Raw genomic sequence first — 15,604 nt, 5'->3', positions numbered from 1 at the left:
CCTTTAGAGCATTTTCTTCCAGAGACCCCAAATCCACTGGTGCCCAAGAGATGCAGGTGCAGTGCCCAAGAGGTAAGAATCTTCCATGTTAGCTGATGTCCAGACTCCTCATACTTATTGTAGTAACACACAGGTCAGGAAGATGAGCAGCAGGTACATCTGTGAAAAGGAAACAGAAAGCCAGCTGGTCCTCAGAAAAAGATGCTTTCAATTCGTCTTCTGGGACCAGGGCTAAGGTGACAGAGAATTGGCCCTCGAGGTTTCTTAAATATAGTCTTAAGAGTAGGACAAATTGGGGGCATGTGAGAATAACTCACATCACCACAAAGCAAGTTACTGTCAGAATCTTACATGACTCTCATGGGCCTTTAATTTTCCTGCCATTCTTTGCCTTCTCTTTCCTTCCTAGTTGCACATTTCTTGGTCACTCTAAAGACTGTTAAAACTAAGGTAAGTTTTGGAACAGGGTATTTGTGCCTGAAAGTACAGAAACTGTCTATACTATCACCCTGGTGATTAAGTGGAAGCAGAACAGCTCCTTCTCCAATAAGACAATGATTTCCAAGACCTGGAGATGGGGCTCAGTAGTAGAGCACCTGCGTAGCATGGCTCAATCCCCAGCAGCACAAGAAAAGACTATTCCCCAACTTATCACCCTCAAACATTCACTCAGGCCTCTTAAGAACTATTGGGATACCTACCCTGTCCCTTTCCTCCTCTGAAGCTTGGGACTAACAGTGAGTATAATGGAGAAAAGGGTAAGTAAAGCTTTAACAAGAAAAGGGCACAGCTGCCTCTAAAGGGCAAACGAAGTCTGTGAGTGTCCCGCTTCCCTATTCAGCCAGCTTAGCTGGTAATTCATGCTGTCTAACTACACAGTCCAAAGCAAGTCTGGCTTTGCTCCATCACGTTAGGAGACTACTATGGTCAGATCTGAATACAACTCTTCTTCCCTAGGGTTAAAGAAGCTCACTCAGGTCTAGAGACTATCAAAAATTGCAATATTCTGTGTCAAACACTTGGCTCTATCCAAGCCAAGGAAAATGAGATGAGGTAAATTGCAACAGAAATCTTTATTAAAATGTGTCCTTCAATAATATGTTAGCATACATACAATATACACACATACATATGTACACTCTTTGACACACCTCACGGATTGCCAACATCAGTTTAACCAATAAATTAAAACTAAAAATGGGGGGAAGGGGAGGGAGACTTAAGGGTAGCATTTTCATGTTTATCTGGTAAGAAATTGCAAATTTCTCAGAATTTCCCTGGGGAAAACCTGACCAGACAATCTTTGAAACAAAGTACATAAATCTCCCACCCCCCCAAAAAAAAAGATCCCAAAAGATGCAGTTACAACAAGTGTGCTTCTCAGAACCGGAGCATTTGTTCCCCTTCATACTCTGGCTTCTGCACCTTCTGGCTTCAAGACAGTCTGCGCCTCGGCTGGGGCAGCGAGGTTCGTGTGGGCACTTGGGCTCGGTGCACCTCGGGCTCTGGGGGTTGAGGGGCAGGCCGCAGTGTGGGAGCGGGGGGAGCCGCACTCATCTGAGGTGATGTCTGGCACATCATCTGACTGGGTGTCAGAGCTCTCCAGGTCACTGCGGATGCTCTCAGGCTGGGCCAGGCTAATGTCCCAAGCTTTGCTGGCCAGGCAATCCTTCTGTTCACAGCTTTGGTGTTTGCAGGGGGGGTCCTCTTCACTGCTACCACAACCAGCACCGCCACCACAACCTTCTTCTTCATTTTCTGCCATCTGTGCCTGGACGTGGAGTGAGTCCTCTGTGCTGCTTCCACTCACCAGCTGATAGTGGCTTGGCTTAGCTTCAATGTCCACTTGGATTTCCATATTGTTGCATTCTCTGTGGAAACAAAATCCACTGTTCTGAGTCATGCATAGGTCATGCTATACCTGTTAATAAAAGTAGTTTGTGGGTTCAGGATTAGGAAGTTAAAAAAGGTAGTAAACAGTAGACTAGAGTTCACTTTTGTTACACACACACACAAATGCACGCACACACACATGCTTGCACATCTCTTTAAATAGCTAAAAAGAGCTTCCAGACTTGAACTAAGGGCAAGAGCCTCGCACTGTCTTACTGAAAATATGAAACTGAAAGTTTATAGCTTTTTACTACTGACCCACAACTAGAAACCAGAATGCTTGCAGTTTAGAAGTACCATAATTACACCATGCCAGATACACTACTCAAAGTGAAAGAGAAACAAGACATCAGAACCTTATCAAACAAAAGGCAAACCAAACCCCTAGACTCAAGGCTTCCACACCACCAATCTAGCTCTTTAAACTCCAATGTGAGTAATTACACACTATTACAATAGCTAAAGAAGAGAAGAGGAGGACCAGTGTGGGAGAAAAGGGAGAAGAGACAGCCAGAGGGAGAAGGAAGGAAGAAGAATCAAGAGATGCCAAATACTCTGGTATCAAGAACTTGCTTAATGAATTCATAAGACGTAAGATATAGCTCACTGGATGATAGTAGTTAAGAGCCCTAACAAGAGGCATTGAACTTCTGAAGACCTGGTACCCAACCAAACGATGTAACTTTTTTCTGGGCATCTGACTGTTCACATACCTGTCCTGTGGGTTGTAGGAACTGATTATGGAACCGGCCATAGCACGAGTGCTTGCGTTGTCACTAATTGCACCAAGACTGGCTGTGTCTTTGGGGAAAATTTCCTTTTGGACATCGGCTTGGACTTCTAACCTGTGTAAAGAGGGGACGTTCAAGTTAATGAGGCCAGGGTACACTGAGATGGTCTGCCTCCTGGCACACATCTTTTCCATTATTCTCTTGTGAACTGTGATGATCTGACTGAGCAAATCTCCAATTGCCAAACAGCTCAAATACATGCTCACACATTTACTCTCTTAAACATCTACTGAAATCGTCCCCTCATTTCCATTCCCGCTGCTATTACTTAACATCAGGCCCTTCATATCTGCTGCCTAGATGATTATTATTGGGCTCCTTCTCCAGAGGCTCCTAAATACAACTCAAACAACCTCCAGACCAGCACCAGTGTAAATAAAGACCCAATCACTCTAACAATTCTCTAACTCTTGGCTCCCTCCTGACAACAGACATTACGGATCTTCCTGATGTTCCAGGAAACTCTCTTCCAGTTTTTTCATTGTAGGTCAAAATCATAATTACCCTGGATTTATATTTTATACTACTATGACTCTGCACATGCTGTTCCCTCACTCCGGAAGTTTCTTTTCCTTTGCCTGACTTACTTAACTTCAGTCCTTAACAACAAAGGAAATATTCACCTCATTCTTTCTGCAAACTGGTTGCTTTCTGCTAAGTGCTCTTTTATTGTATGATTTATACACTTTCCTCTCACTCCTCTGTGAGTTCCACATCTCATTCACACTTATCCTTCCTGGCTTACACATAATAGGACTAACTCAAATAAGCAATCAAACTACCTCCAGGCTGTAAGACTTCAGGATACATAGGGGCCAACCTCCTCCCTCCTTGCACAGCAGTACTTTCCCAATGATGTGTCAGAGTTAGGAATCCGTAACTATTTCCTTCCTTGGCTCCGACACCATTTTGTTGTACATTTCAGTATTTCCTCATAATGGGTTTCACAGTCAAACCCATCTGACTCATTCACTTCCTATGAAAGGCTTTCAGAGAACGGGAACAGCTGGACTGGCTAAGCTGCAGTTTCAGCAAATGACTCTCCAATTATGTCTGCCGGCTCATTTAAAGGGAGTTGGCTTTAGGAGAACACTATAGTGAATACTCCAGCATGTGGGGGCGGGATCCCCTGACAAGAAATACTAGCCAGGAGATGCAGCCAGGTCAGCAGCAGCCTCCATTCTGCCACCTATGCCTCTGCTCTGCTGCTCCCCCTCAGATACCCTTCAAAAACAAAGTAAGGCCCAGGAAAATGAGAGCAATGCAAGGGCAAGTGTACCCAGTGAGAATCTGAGTCCTAGCTCTAGATCTGCCACCTACTTAGAGGACTGCCAGATGATTCACACAATTATGCTAGAACCACCTAGGGAGCTTTTTCTAAACACAGACCAACTCTAGTCCCACTCCAAGAGATTATAAATGATTAATTCTAGGAATGGGCCCTCAAATCTATTTTCAAAAGGTACCTAGGGAGCCTGGCACCAGTGTTTTATGCCTGTAATCTGGTTACTCGGGAGGCCTGAGACCCAGAGGATAGTGGTTCAAGGCCAGCCTGGGCAGAGAAGTTCTTGACACTCTAGTTTCAAAATTACCAGCAAAATGCCAGGTTGGCTCACATAATACAATGCCAGCCAAGCAAGCCAGCTAAGCAAGCATGAAGCCATGAGTTAAAAATAAATAAATAAAGAGGCTTTCAGGTGACCAGTGGACACCAAGAGGCAGAATTCAGTCCACCTGCCATCTGTTACTTTGAATCCTTTTAATAGCCAAATGGCCATCTGGTCTCACTTTAAACACTTCCTGCAGTAATCAGCTCACAATCTACAAAGTAGTCCATTCTTTCTTTGGTCTTTCATATAACTTCCTCCTATATCCTCTATACAGCACCAAAATCTGTATCTCGTTTCTGCCTAGATGTTTTAGTCATCCTCTTGGTATGAGTCACAGGCAACTAATCTTTGTCCTACTGAAGGCTCAAGGTTCTTCAGATGTCAGACAGCAAGCATCTCTTCTACCTGTCTAACCTGCTTTGCTCACCTGTGCTCCTCCACTGAACTCAACTAACTGCTTTTCATCTAACATCTGCCAGGCTTCTTTGAATCTATACTGTATTTTGTCCAGCTAGTGAAATGATAAAGCAAGTCACAATCTTTTTGGTCACCATTTTACATATGCCCCATAAAAATTAATAGAACTGGGTTTTACTAATTTATCCAATGGGAAGAGGAAGGTTAAAAGGATCATACCCCTATTAAGTCAATAAAATACAGCATAATGCTGGTTAGCTAAAGCCAATGACAAGCCTAATGAAAAGCACCAGGACCTGCTTCCCACTCTTCCTCGAGCAGGCACCTAATATAGCAGGGAAGGATCTGAAGTCAAGGTTATTTTCCATATGGAAGCAGTGGCACAGTGAAAAGAACTCTGGACTTGGCTAGGAATAAATGCCACAGATGAGTAAATGAAAGTGAGATGATACATGGGACATACTGGTACAGACAAATGAATCAACATGTAATTGTCTACTTGCTTACCTGCTGTATTTCCCCTTGCCACTGGAGAGAATGCCACCACTCAATGTGCCCCCTGAAAGCGCTGCAAAGCTGGCTGTTTCACTGTAAGGGCCTTGCATAACACTAAGTCCATCTGTAGGGCTTCCACTGGTACTCAGCACACTTGTCAGGCCCTCGATGCTGCTTTCTCCTATGCTGGGATTCTTGAGGGCGCGCCAGGCATCTGCCACTGGGAGTGAGACCAAACACCTCAATTTGAGACATCAAATAGGCATTTTCCTACAATAACTTCTCAGACTGGAGATTTTCAGGTAGAAAAGTACTAAGGTATTCACTTATGAACCACTACTAAGTGCAGCCACTACACATTAGGTGTTTTAATTATCTGAAAACTAGACATTAATAGCTCCAATTTTAGGTGAAGAAATTAGTGACTAGTCCAAAGTCACTGTTGGGTCTCACTAAGCTATAGTTCTGATTACCTTATTGTCCCATTATACTGAGCTGCTTTTAGTTAAAGTGAGGTCTTAGTATCAATTAGTGTAGAAGGTACTTTGATTTTGACATGTTCATATATGCATATAAATACTTTTATCACCCTTTCTCTACTCTTCTCCCCCCCCCCACATTTTTGTCAATTGTGGGGCTTGAACTCAGGGCATGAACACTGTCTCTGAGCCCTTCTGCTCAAGGCTAGTGCTTTACCACTTTGAGCCACAGCTCCACTTCCAGTTTTTGGTGGTTAATTGGCGGTAAGAATCTCATGGGGACTTTTGTGTCTGGGCTGGCTTCGAACCAGGATCCTCAGATCTCAACCTCCTAGGTAGCTAGGATTATAGGCGTAAGCCACTGGTTCCTCGCTTCTCCTTCTCCCTTTCAAAAAACAATCTCAACAGGCTTCACCTCTCCATTTCCACACATGAACATAAAGTATTATAATCATATTCATGCATTCTGTTCACCATCCCTTTTTTTTTTTTGTCGGTTATGGGGCCTGAACTCTGGCCCCTGTCCCTCAGCTCTTCAGCTCAAGCTAGCACTTTACCACTTGAGCCAAAGCACCACTTCAAGCTTTTTCTGCTTATGTGGTGCTGAGGAATTGAACCCAGGGCCTCATGCACACAAGGCAAGCACTCTACCACTGAGCCACCTTCCCAGCCCCCAGCTCTCTTTCCCCTTCTCCCCCTTTTTGAGACATGATCTCACTCTGTAGCACATACTGGCCTCAAACTCACAATCCTCCTGCCTCAGAATTAAGTGCTGGAATGACAAGCATGTCCTACTATACTCAATTTAAACCAAAGAGCTCAAAATATGTTTAGGTCATATGTAGATTCTATTAGGAAGCTTGAAAACTCTTTGGAGATCTCTGTGCTACAGGTTAGTTAAGGTGATGAAGTGGAAACAATGTTTAAGTGGAGGTCCCAGTTCTCCAGCTCTTAACAGACACTAAAATAAAACTTACACAAGTTACCATTTAAATGGGGATAATAATAGACCCTGCCCTCCTTCTTCAGAGAGCTGTTGTAAAAACCAAGTAAGATAATAACTGTGTAAAGTCTTCTGAAAATTATAAAGTACTGGGCAAATATAAGGCTTTCTTATAAATCTACCACCACTACCTACTTGTAGTAACTCAGAATCCCACTAGTTTGAACCTGCCCCATAGAGGCAAGTACCAGAGGAATTAACCTAATAATGCTGGAACAAAGGAATGAAAAGCTAAAAATACTTCCTCCCCTCCACAAAGCTCATTATCACAATGACAATCTTTTGGTAGAATGTGCTTAATTTTACTGATTTCTATCTAGTATGCCATTAATTCAAATGAAAATTCTTTCCTTTACCTGTGATTGGACCATCATCTTCATCAAACTCAATTTTCACTCCCTTTCCATTGGCTGTGCTAACTCCACAGCCTCCTCCACGACAGAGAGAAATGGGTACGACTCCATAGACGTATGCCAGCATAATGGGGACACCAATGCCTGGGGAAAGTGATAGAAACCTGTCAGCACACCATCAGGTTGAAATTGCCCTGAATTCTGCTTTTTGGACTAAGCACAGACAAACAATAAGGGGTCAAAAAAGACAGAGTGGACTTTCCTAACCAGGCTGCCTAGTGTAATAGAATGATGATCAGACTTGCAACCTGCAAACTCTTGATTACAATCTTGGCTCTAATTTACAGGCTATCTGACTGTGGAATCCTGCTACAGTTCATGAGAATATATTTATGTAGTATTTAGCACAGTGAATGTACATTGCTTTCATTTCCCCTTCCCATTCAGCACTGAATACTAATCCAAGAGCCAAACATTAAACTGAGTATTGGGGCCAGGCTCCACTGGCTCATAATTGTAATCCTAGCCACTCATGAGGCTGAGACCTACAGTATCTTAGTTCAAAGTTGGCGTGGGCAGAAAAGCAGAAAAGTCTGAAAGACTCAACTCCAATAAAGCAGAAAAAAGCTAGATTGTTGGTGTGTCTAAAGCACTAAAGTACCAGATTGTATGCAAACAAGCTGAACAAGCATAAGGCTGTGAGTTAGAACCATGGTACCAACACAAAAAAAGACACATGGACCATTGCATTTAGGAGTCTTCAAGAGTGTTAACTCCAAAATCACACTGCTAGATGTGATTCTGAATGGCTTAGTTGTTAAAAACACAGGGTGCTGGTGGCTCACACCTGTAATCCTAGGTACTTAGGAGGCTGAGATCTGAGGACTGCTATTTGAAGCCAGCACAAGAAGGAAAGTCCATGAGTCTCATGTTTAATTAACCACTAAAGAACTGGAAGTGGAGCTGTGGCTCAACTGGTAGAGCACTAGCCTTGAGTACATAAACTCAAGGACAATGCTTAGGCCCTGAGTTCAAGCCCCAGGATAGGCACAGGCACCCCATTCCCCCAAAAGCACAGAATCTAAGTCAAAATGTTTAGCAAAATGACATGAATTTAAAACTAGATAATCTGTCCAAGGTTATTGTTATATTAACTTGTAATTCTGATTCTGTTTTCACTACAATTGTAGCTACTTTTAATCACATCAAAGTCAGCACTGGATGCTGCTTCTCCTCCTTTTCTCTTCCTTCTATTTCTTTTCTCTTTCTCCTCCTCCCCTCTTCCTTTTCCTCCTCTTTTCCATCCCCCCTCCTGGCTCCTTCTTTCTGCTGCTTTGCTGCTGCTTCTTCTGTGGTTGCTGCTACTGCTGTTGCTTCCTCCTCCTTCCTCTCCCTCTCTACCCCCTCCCCTTTCTTTTTCCTTGCCCCCCCTCCCCCTCTGGAAATTTACTGCTTTAGTGAGGATTTTTAGGACCAAGTGAATGAATACACGTAAAACACTCAGAATCACACCTGGCACATGTTTGTTATAACACAATATAATAATTTAGTGTAGCTAAAAAGCTGAAGAAAAGAATCATAGTAACAGTGCCTACTAGAAGTAACTACCAAGATAGGTTGGCATAAAACACCTAGTAAGCTATCTAAAGTGCTATGGTCAGAGGGCTAGTTGCAAAGCCATGGGCCTGACTAGCTTACCAACACTAACAGCAGCAATCACTGGGGATGCAATAACGGACAAAGTCACTCCTCCTGTGATGGCCAAGTTCCTCTTATGTTTGGAGGTTTTTCTTCCTTCATACCTGCTGTGAATCTAAGTAAAAAGAAAATTCAGGCCAGCAGGTTAGAACATCAGCGTTTTACCAGGGAAAAAGGACACATGAATATTCATTTCTAAGTTTGTCTATCTTAAGATACTCCAAAGAGGTATCTTTCTCAAACTTTAACCTAACTCCGACCTGGAAAACATAAACTAAAGCAGAAAATGTTAATTTCAAAAGAGATGAAATATCTCAGGGGAATGAAATAATTAAGCATTTCACCTTTGAGTTAGGCCCAGGATGTTAATAAGAACTTTCAGATCTCATGAGGGTTTATAAAAATCTATTTAAGAAGCTGAAGTTATTTTTATCTAAGAACCAGATGATTTTCAAGGCAGTCTTAAAACATAAGTTCCTTCCCGTTCCTCTCAAACCTTTGCCAACAAATCTAAAGCTGGATCAGGCACAAAATGTACCATGTCTTACCTTCCTTCCAACGTAAACAGGAATGCCAATGACCATGGCAGGAATGGCAATGCCAGCAATGAGAGAAATCCCTACAGGAGCACCAATCAATGTGCCCAGCTGCCAAAGAATTTTCTTCTTGCGGCTCCATGGCTTCTTGCCCCAGAATGTACAGCCAGAGGGGCTAAAGAAGAAACACATTCCAGTTAATATAAATATTACATATGCAGCTACTGTTACAAGAGCTTGATAAAAGCCACATATTCTTTTCAACAGGAGTGATTAAGTTATAGGGGATTGTAAGAAACAAATACGTTACACAAGGGACAGCAAAGGACAGGCTAGATTATTAGAGCTCTGAACTCTTGACATTTTCCCCCTTTGTTTGGTAAAGACAAGCCTCCTGAATTGAAATTCCTAAATTCCTTCTCCTCCTGCTCTGCAACCCTGGTCCAACTTCCTAAACTGGCACTACTTGGGATCCTATGCAGCCTATACACTTGACCATCTCATTCAAACACATCTGTCCTGCAGCCAGTCAACATGCTGACTGTGAAATGGTTTGGCATATGTCTGACTATACCCAATAGATACTGTGAACACCTTCCCAGGATATTAAATGACCTCATCACATCTCTTATGTCAGCTTGGGACTCTGCATTTGGCTACTTTAACCCTCAGCCCTGTGCCTGATCTTGTCTCTCATTCTCTCTAAACTACATTCTCTACTTTGTAGAGAGCAATCTTGAAAATAGGAATCATGTCTTATCCATCTCTGGGGCCCCAATAAATAATTGCTACATATAAATATCTAAATGTTCACTGAATTGAAAATGAGATTTCATATACACGATAAAATTCATTTTGTAAATATTAACTCTTCAAGGACAATATTTTGATATTCAGTCAATTCTTTTTTTTTGGCAGCACGAGGGTTGTGAACTCAGAGCTTGGCTCTGCTCTACCACCAGGACACACCTCCAGTCTGGCTTTTTTGCTAATTATTTTGGAGATGGAGACTTACAGACTTTTCTGCCTGGGCTAGCTTCACATTGCAATCCTTCAGATATCAGCCTCCTGAGTAGCTAGGATTATAGACATGAGCCACAGGAGCCCAGAAATTCACTCAATTCTTTGTAAACTCATCACACACACAAAATATTTTTTAAAAAGGTCACAGTGTAGAAAAATTAAGACATGTACACAAAGTACAAAGTAGTGGTGACATTTATAAGGTGGGATAAAGTAAATAACAAATGAGGCAAAAAATAGGAAGGCATAATGGATGAAATGGTATTTAAGTTGCTCTTAAGCAATAGATAATAGTTGTAGAAGCAGGACATGGTGATGCATGCCTGTATCCCAGCAGTCAGGAGGCTGAGGTAGGAGAATTCCAAGGCTGAGCCTAGAAGATCTTGGAGATAGTTTGGTAGAGAGGAAAGAGAGGAGGGAAGGAGGAAGGAACAGAGACAGACAGACAGACAAAGAGACAAATAGACAAAGAGAGACAGAGAAAGGAAGGAAGGAGGGAAAACAAAGTAAAAACTGAAAGCTAACAACAAAAGAGAATTAATAGGAGACTGAGCTGGTAAGAAAGGCAAATAAAAGGACATGAACAAATATGGAGCAAGATAGCAAAAATTAACACAGGAACAGCAAGCCTCAGATTACCTGAAAAGACAGAAGAGTGGATTAGGGCCAGACTGTGCAAAGCTTTAAGAGTTATGCAAGGGGCAAGACATGACCTAGAAGGTAATGAAGACAATCCCTGGAGGTTGCTCTGCAGAGGAAAACATGATCAAAGGAGTATTTCAGAGGAGCTTATTTTTTTTCCAGCTTCCTTATTCTGCAATAAAAGGTCAACTATGTCTCCTTGACATCCTTTTCTCTAAATGAGTAAGAGAACAACATTATAAAAGCAATGGATATATTTCCCCTCTTACCTGAGGTAATGCAAGTCTGAGATCTCTTTCATACAAAGCCAGCAGAATTCACAGCCACATACTGCACAAGTCATGTGATTACAGCTTCCATCATTCATCTTAATAATGTAAGCACTGCATCGTGGGCATGGCTTGATGTCATCTGCTAAGAAGGGAAGGAAAGATGGGTAGAAAAATACCCTCTGTTAAATCTAGTTTGACTTCATTATTCCTAAGGTATACATAAGAAATGAGAGGGGAGTCAAGAGCTTTTGATTGAGGATTCCAAATGTCTAGACCTCAGGAATTTTCATAAAGTGGTTCCTATTTTATATTGAGCTGCCGATTCCAAGACCTGCATCTTATACAACACTTGAATCACATTCTGACTGAGCAAGCAGACTCCCCAGAGGGAATGATAGTTTCAAGAAAACTGGAATCAGCTAATAGACTGAAAGATTAAAATTAGAGTCCCTCAGCAAGAACAGTCTGCAGCACAGGATGGTTTTGTTTTGTTTTTCCCCCCTCAGGTCTTGTGCTTCATTCAGCTATTTTTCTCTTTTGCTTATGGCTAAAATTCTACCACTTAAGCCACATCTCTACTTCTGACTTTTCATGGCTAACTGGAAATAAAAGTCTTGAAAATGTGTCTACCCACGCAATCTTTGAACCTCAATTCTCAGATCTCAGCCTCCAAAGTAGCTAGGATATGGTAAGTCATTGGCTCATAGCCTGGAAGCGGGGGGTGGAGGGAAGAGAGGGAAAGAGAGAGGGAGAGGGAGAGTGTGCACGCGTGTGCATGCGTGCGTGTGTGTGTGTGTGTGTGTGCACGTGCGCGCGCACACGCGCACTTATATGCCTGTGGGTCCTGGACTTTGCTCCAGGCTGGAACTCTATCATTTGAGCCACAGCTTCACTTCCAGCTTTTTGGTAGTTAAGTGGAGATAAGAGTCTCATGGCCTTTCCTGACCAGGCTATCTTCGAACCCATCCTCCCGAGTAGCTAGGATTAAAGGCTTTAACCACTGGTACTCAAGGGCTTAAGTTTTGATAACTGTTAGGAGACTAATCTTTCAGGTTCAACAAGCATTATTGTGTAGTACTTCCCATGATATTTTAAAATTCAAAAATCTAAAAACAACTGGGTATATTATGTATCATGCACCCTGTAATTTTCACAAGTCATGCACTAAGCTATAAAATGACAATTTAGGAGATTATGCTGTGCCGGGAAAAAGTGAATTGCAAAATCTTTCCTACTATTCTCTCTTATATGACATCAATGAAACAGAGTACATATATAAAAGGTAATAAATCCACTGACATTTTAAAATAGGTTTGCCCTGAACTATCAAAGGCAGAAACTGAATGTTGACATCTCTCCTTTTAAGGTTAATTATTAATTCACATCAGTATTATTTCCTTTACTTAAATCTGTATCTTGCCTCCAAAAGCAGTGATGCGCTTAAAGCTAGCCAAATGTCTTTTGCTCATGATCAAAGTATTAAAAAAGCCCCTAGTTAAAGGACCTAAGTGCTCTCCAATCTGAGACATATATTAAAAAGATAGAAACTTGAAAATTCAGTTTTGGTGTATTCTATTTACATTGCTGTATTGGAAGTATAACCAAACTAGGAAATGTGGTGTGTGCTTATAGTCCATCTACAAGTCCAACTATTCGTGAGTCTGAGATAGAAAGATCACTCTTTGATCTCTGGGACACATGAGTTATACAGTATGATAATATTTTTCTGCTTTGGGCTCACAATGAAATACCAAATAAGGAGACAATGAAATATTATCAGTTTATACCTGGTCCAGATTCTTGCCCATAACTGAGACCTGAAGTATGCTTGGTCCGAACTCGTAAAGTCTGTGCCCTCTGCTGACGAGCCATATCGCAGGTCTGATTTGGATGCCATATCTGCTTGCAGTGGTAGCAGAACTCAGTCTGGCAGCCTTCCCTCTCACAGGTTAGCTTGGGGCAGCTGGCACAGCCATATGCAATAACAGCATAACTGAGTAAGGAAACAGGAAGAGATATCAGTAAGGTAAGAATGACCTAATCAAGACAAACAGATATTATTCATCAGGGCTAATACTGCATTATCACATGTGGTAAATATGCATAAGTGTATACATATTACACTCTCATGCATGCACAAACCTGACCAACTATGACATATTCTGTATGAAAGGATTTTTGATATTCAAAACCAAAAATAGAAATAATATAAGAGGGAAATAATTATTCAGCCTGAGTTCCCAGCACATATCCAATATAGTTTAAGCTGTTTTAGGAGTGACTTACTTCCCTCCCTCCCTTTCTTCCTCCCTTCATTCTTTCTTGTACCTGTACTGGGCCTTGAGCTCTTGCTTGGCTTTTTCCCTCTACCACTCGAACCACACCTCTGCTTCTGGGCTTTTTGCTTGTTAAATAGAAATAGAGTCTCATAGACTTTTCCTGCCTGAACTGGCTTCAAACCATAATCCTCAGATCTCAGCTTCTTGATTATCTAGGGTTACAGGTGTGAGCCACTAGCACCCAGTACAATCTTGTGTGTGTGTGTGTGTGTACTGGGATTTGAACTCAAGGCCTGAGCACTGTCCCTCAAGTTTTTTCCTTAACATTGGTGTTCCACCACTAGAACCACAGCTCCACTTCCAACAATTTACTTTCAAGTTTGTTGTATTTAGAGAGACCAGATTTGTTTACATGAAGAGACAGAACAGTTGTAAAATAAAGGGCTATAGCAAAAACTGATGCACGTATACTTTTTAAGTTCCACAGTGGGGCTATATAGTCTGACCTCATCTTGAAAGACAACAGCCCTAGGTGTACTTTTCCTAGATGACCTAAATGGTCTGCTTTTTCTGTTGAAAGCTCAATTCATTTTTTTTTTTTTTTTGCCAGTCCTGGGGCTTAAACTCAGGGCCTGCACACTGTCCCTGAGCTGCTTTTGCTTAAGGTAGCACTCTACCCCTTGAGCCACAGCACTACTTTGAGCCTTTTTTGTTTATGTGGTACTGAGGAATCAAACCTAGGGCTTCATGCATGCTAAGCAAGTACTCTACTACTAACCACATTCCCAGCCCTTCAATTCATCTGTTTGTTTTTTTTACTTTTTCCAATTTGATTCTATGTTTTTTTTGTTTGTTTGCTTATTTTGGTCGGTCTTTTTTTAGTTTTAGCTTTTGGTTGGGGTCAGTCATGAGGCTTGAACTCAGGGCCTAGGTACTGTACCTGAGCTTTTTTGCTCAAGACTAACACTCTACCACTTCGGTGGTTAATTAGAGGTAAGAATTGCTCAGACTTTCCTGATTGAGATGGCTTCAAACAGTGATTCTCAGATCTCAGCCTCCTGAGTAGCTAGGGTTAAGCATTGAGACACCAGCACTTGGATGATTCTATACTTTTTAATGTCTTGTTTCTTGACAGCTTCCAAAACCCAAGAATATTGTACACCTTTTATTAATTAACATAGCATAAAGGCATCTCTTTCCTTCCTTCCTTTTTTTCTCTTTCTTTTTTTCATTCTTGTTAGTCGTGGAGCTGGAACTCTGGGCCTGGGTGCTTCAGCTCAAGGTGAGCCCTCTACCACTTGAGCCACAGTGCTACTTCCAGTTTTCTGACTTTCCTGTCCAGGCTGACTTTGAACTTTGATCCTCAGATCTCAGCCTTGTGAGTAGCTAGGATTACAGATGTGAGCCACTGGCACGCAGCAAAGCCAGCTTTTTTTCTTTTTTTAAGTTTTATTTTATTATAAAGGGGTACAAAGGGGTTACAGTTACATGAGTAAGGCAATGAGTACATTTATTGTTGAGCATTGTTACCCCTCAAAGCCACCTCTTTCTAATGATATATTCTTTTTTTTCTTTTTTTTTTTTTTTCCTGGTAGGTCGTGGGGCTTGAATTCTGGGCTTGGGCGCTGTTCCTGTGCTCTTCAGCTCAAGGCAAGTGCTCTACTGCTTGACCCACAGTGCCACTTCCGGTTTTCTAGTGCTTTATTAGAGATAAGAGTCTCATGGACGGGGCTGGGAAAGTGGCTCAGTGGTAGAGTGCTTGCCTTGCCTGCATGAGGCCCTGGGTTCGATTCCTCAGCACCACATAAGCAGAAAAAGCTGGAAGTGGTGCTGTGGCTCAAGTGGTAGAGCGCTATCTTGAGCTGAAGAGCTGAAGGACAGTGCCCAGGCCCAGAGTTCAGGCCCCACGACCGGCAAAAAAAAAAAAAAAGTCTCACAGACTTTCCAGCCTGGGCTGACTTTGAACCATGATCCTCAGATCTCAGCCTCCTGAGTAGCTAGGATTACAGGCGTGAGCCACCTGCGCCCAGCCCTAATGATATATTCTTTTTTTTTTTTTTTTTGGTCGGTCGTGGGGCTTGAACTCTGGGCCTGGGCGCTGTCCCTCAGCTCT

General features: G+C 42.2%; 1 protein-coding gene across 4 annotated transcripts in view; it reads right to left on the bottom strand.

Annotated features, from left to right (window-relative positions):
• Positions 1-1,054: 1,054 nt before the first annotated feature.
• Rnf19b (ring finger protein 19B) overlaps positions 1,055-15,604 on the bottom strand; it is a 25,473-nt gene continuing 10,923 nt past the window's right edge. Inside the window, exons 2-9 of one of the 4 annotated variants that reach the window (XM_013020513.1) lie at positions 13,000-13,205; positions 11,210-11,354; positions 9,288-9,450; positions 8,740-8,854; positions 7,045-7,185; positions 5,219-5,426; positions 2,607-2,738; positions 1,055-1,871 (exon numbers count right to left, since the gene is read on the bottom strand). In XM_013020513.1, the coding sequence (XP_012875967.1) occupies positions 1,406-1,871; positions 2,607-2,738; positions 5,219-5,426; positions 7,045-7,185; positions 8,740-8,854; positions 9,288-9,450; positions 11,210-11,354; positions 13,000-13,205 (1,576 nt within the window). In that variant the 3' untranslated portion in view covers positions 1,055-1,405. Of the gene's footprint in view, positions 1,922-2,602; positions 2,739-5,218; positions 5,427-7,044; positions 7,186-8,739; positions 8,855-9,287; positions 9,451-11,209; positions 11,355-12,999; positions 13,206-15,604 lie in introns of all 4 variants that reach the window. The other 3 variants (XM_013020515.1, XM_013020514.1, XM_013020516.1) reach the window with 3 other exon arrangements.

Source organism: Dipodomys ordii, unplaced genomic scaffold (genome assembly GCF_000151885.1).
Source record: "Dipodomys ordii isolate 6190 unplaced genomic scaffold, Dord_2.0 Scaffold51, whole genome shotgun sequence".
Lineage (NCBI taxonomy): Eukaryota > Metazoa > Chordata > Mammalia > Rodentia > Heteromyidae > Dipodomys > Dipodomys ordii.
The sequence above is the reverse complement of the archived record's forward strand: the minus strand, read 5'-3'. Positions and strand labels throughout refer to the sequence as shown.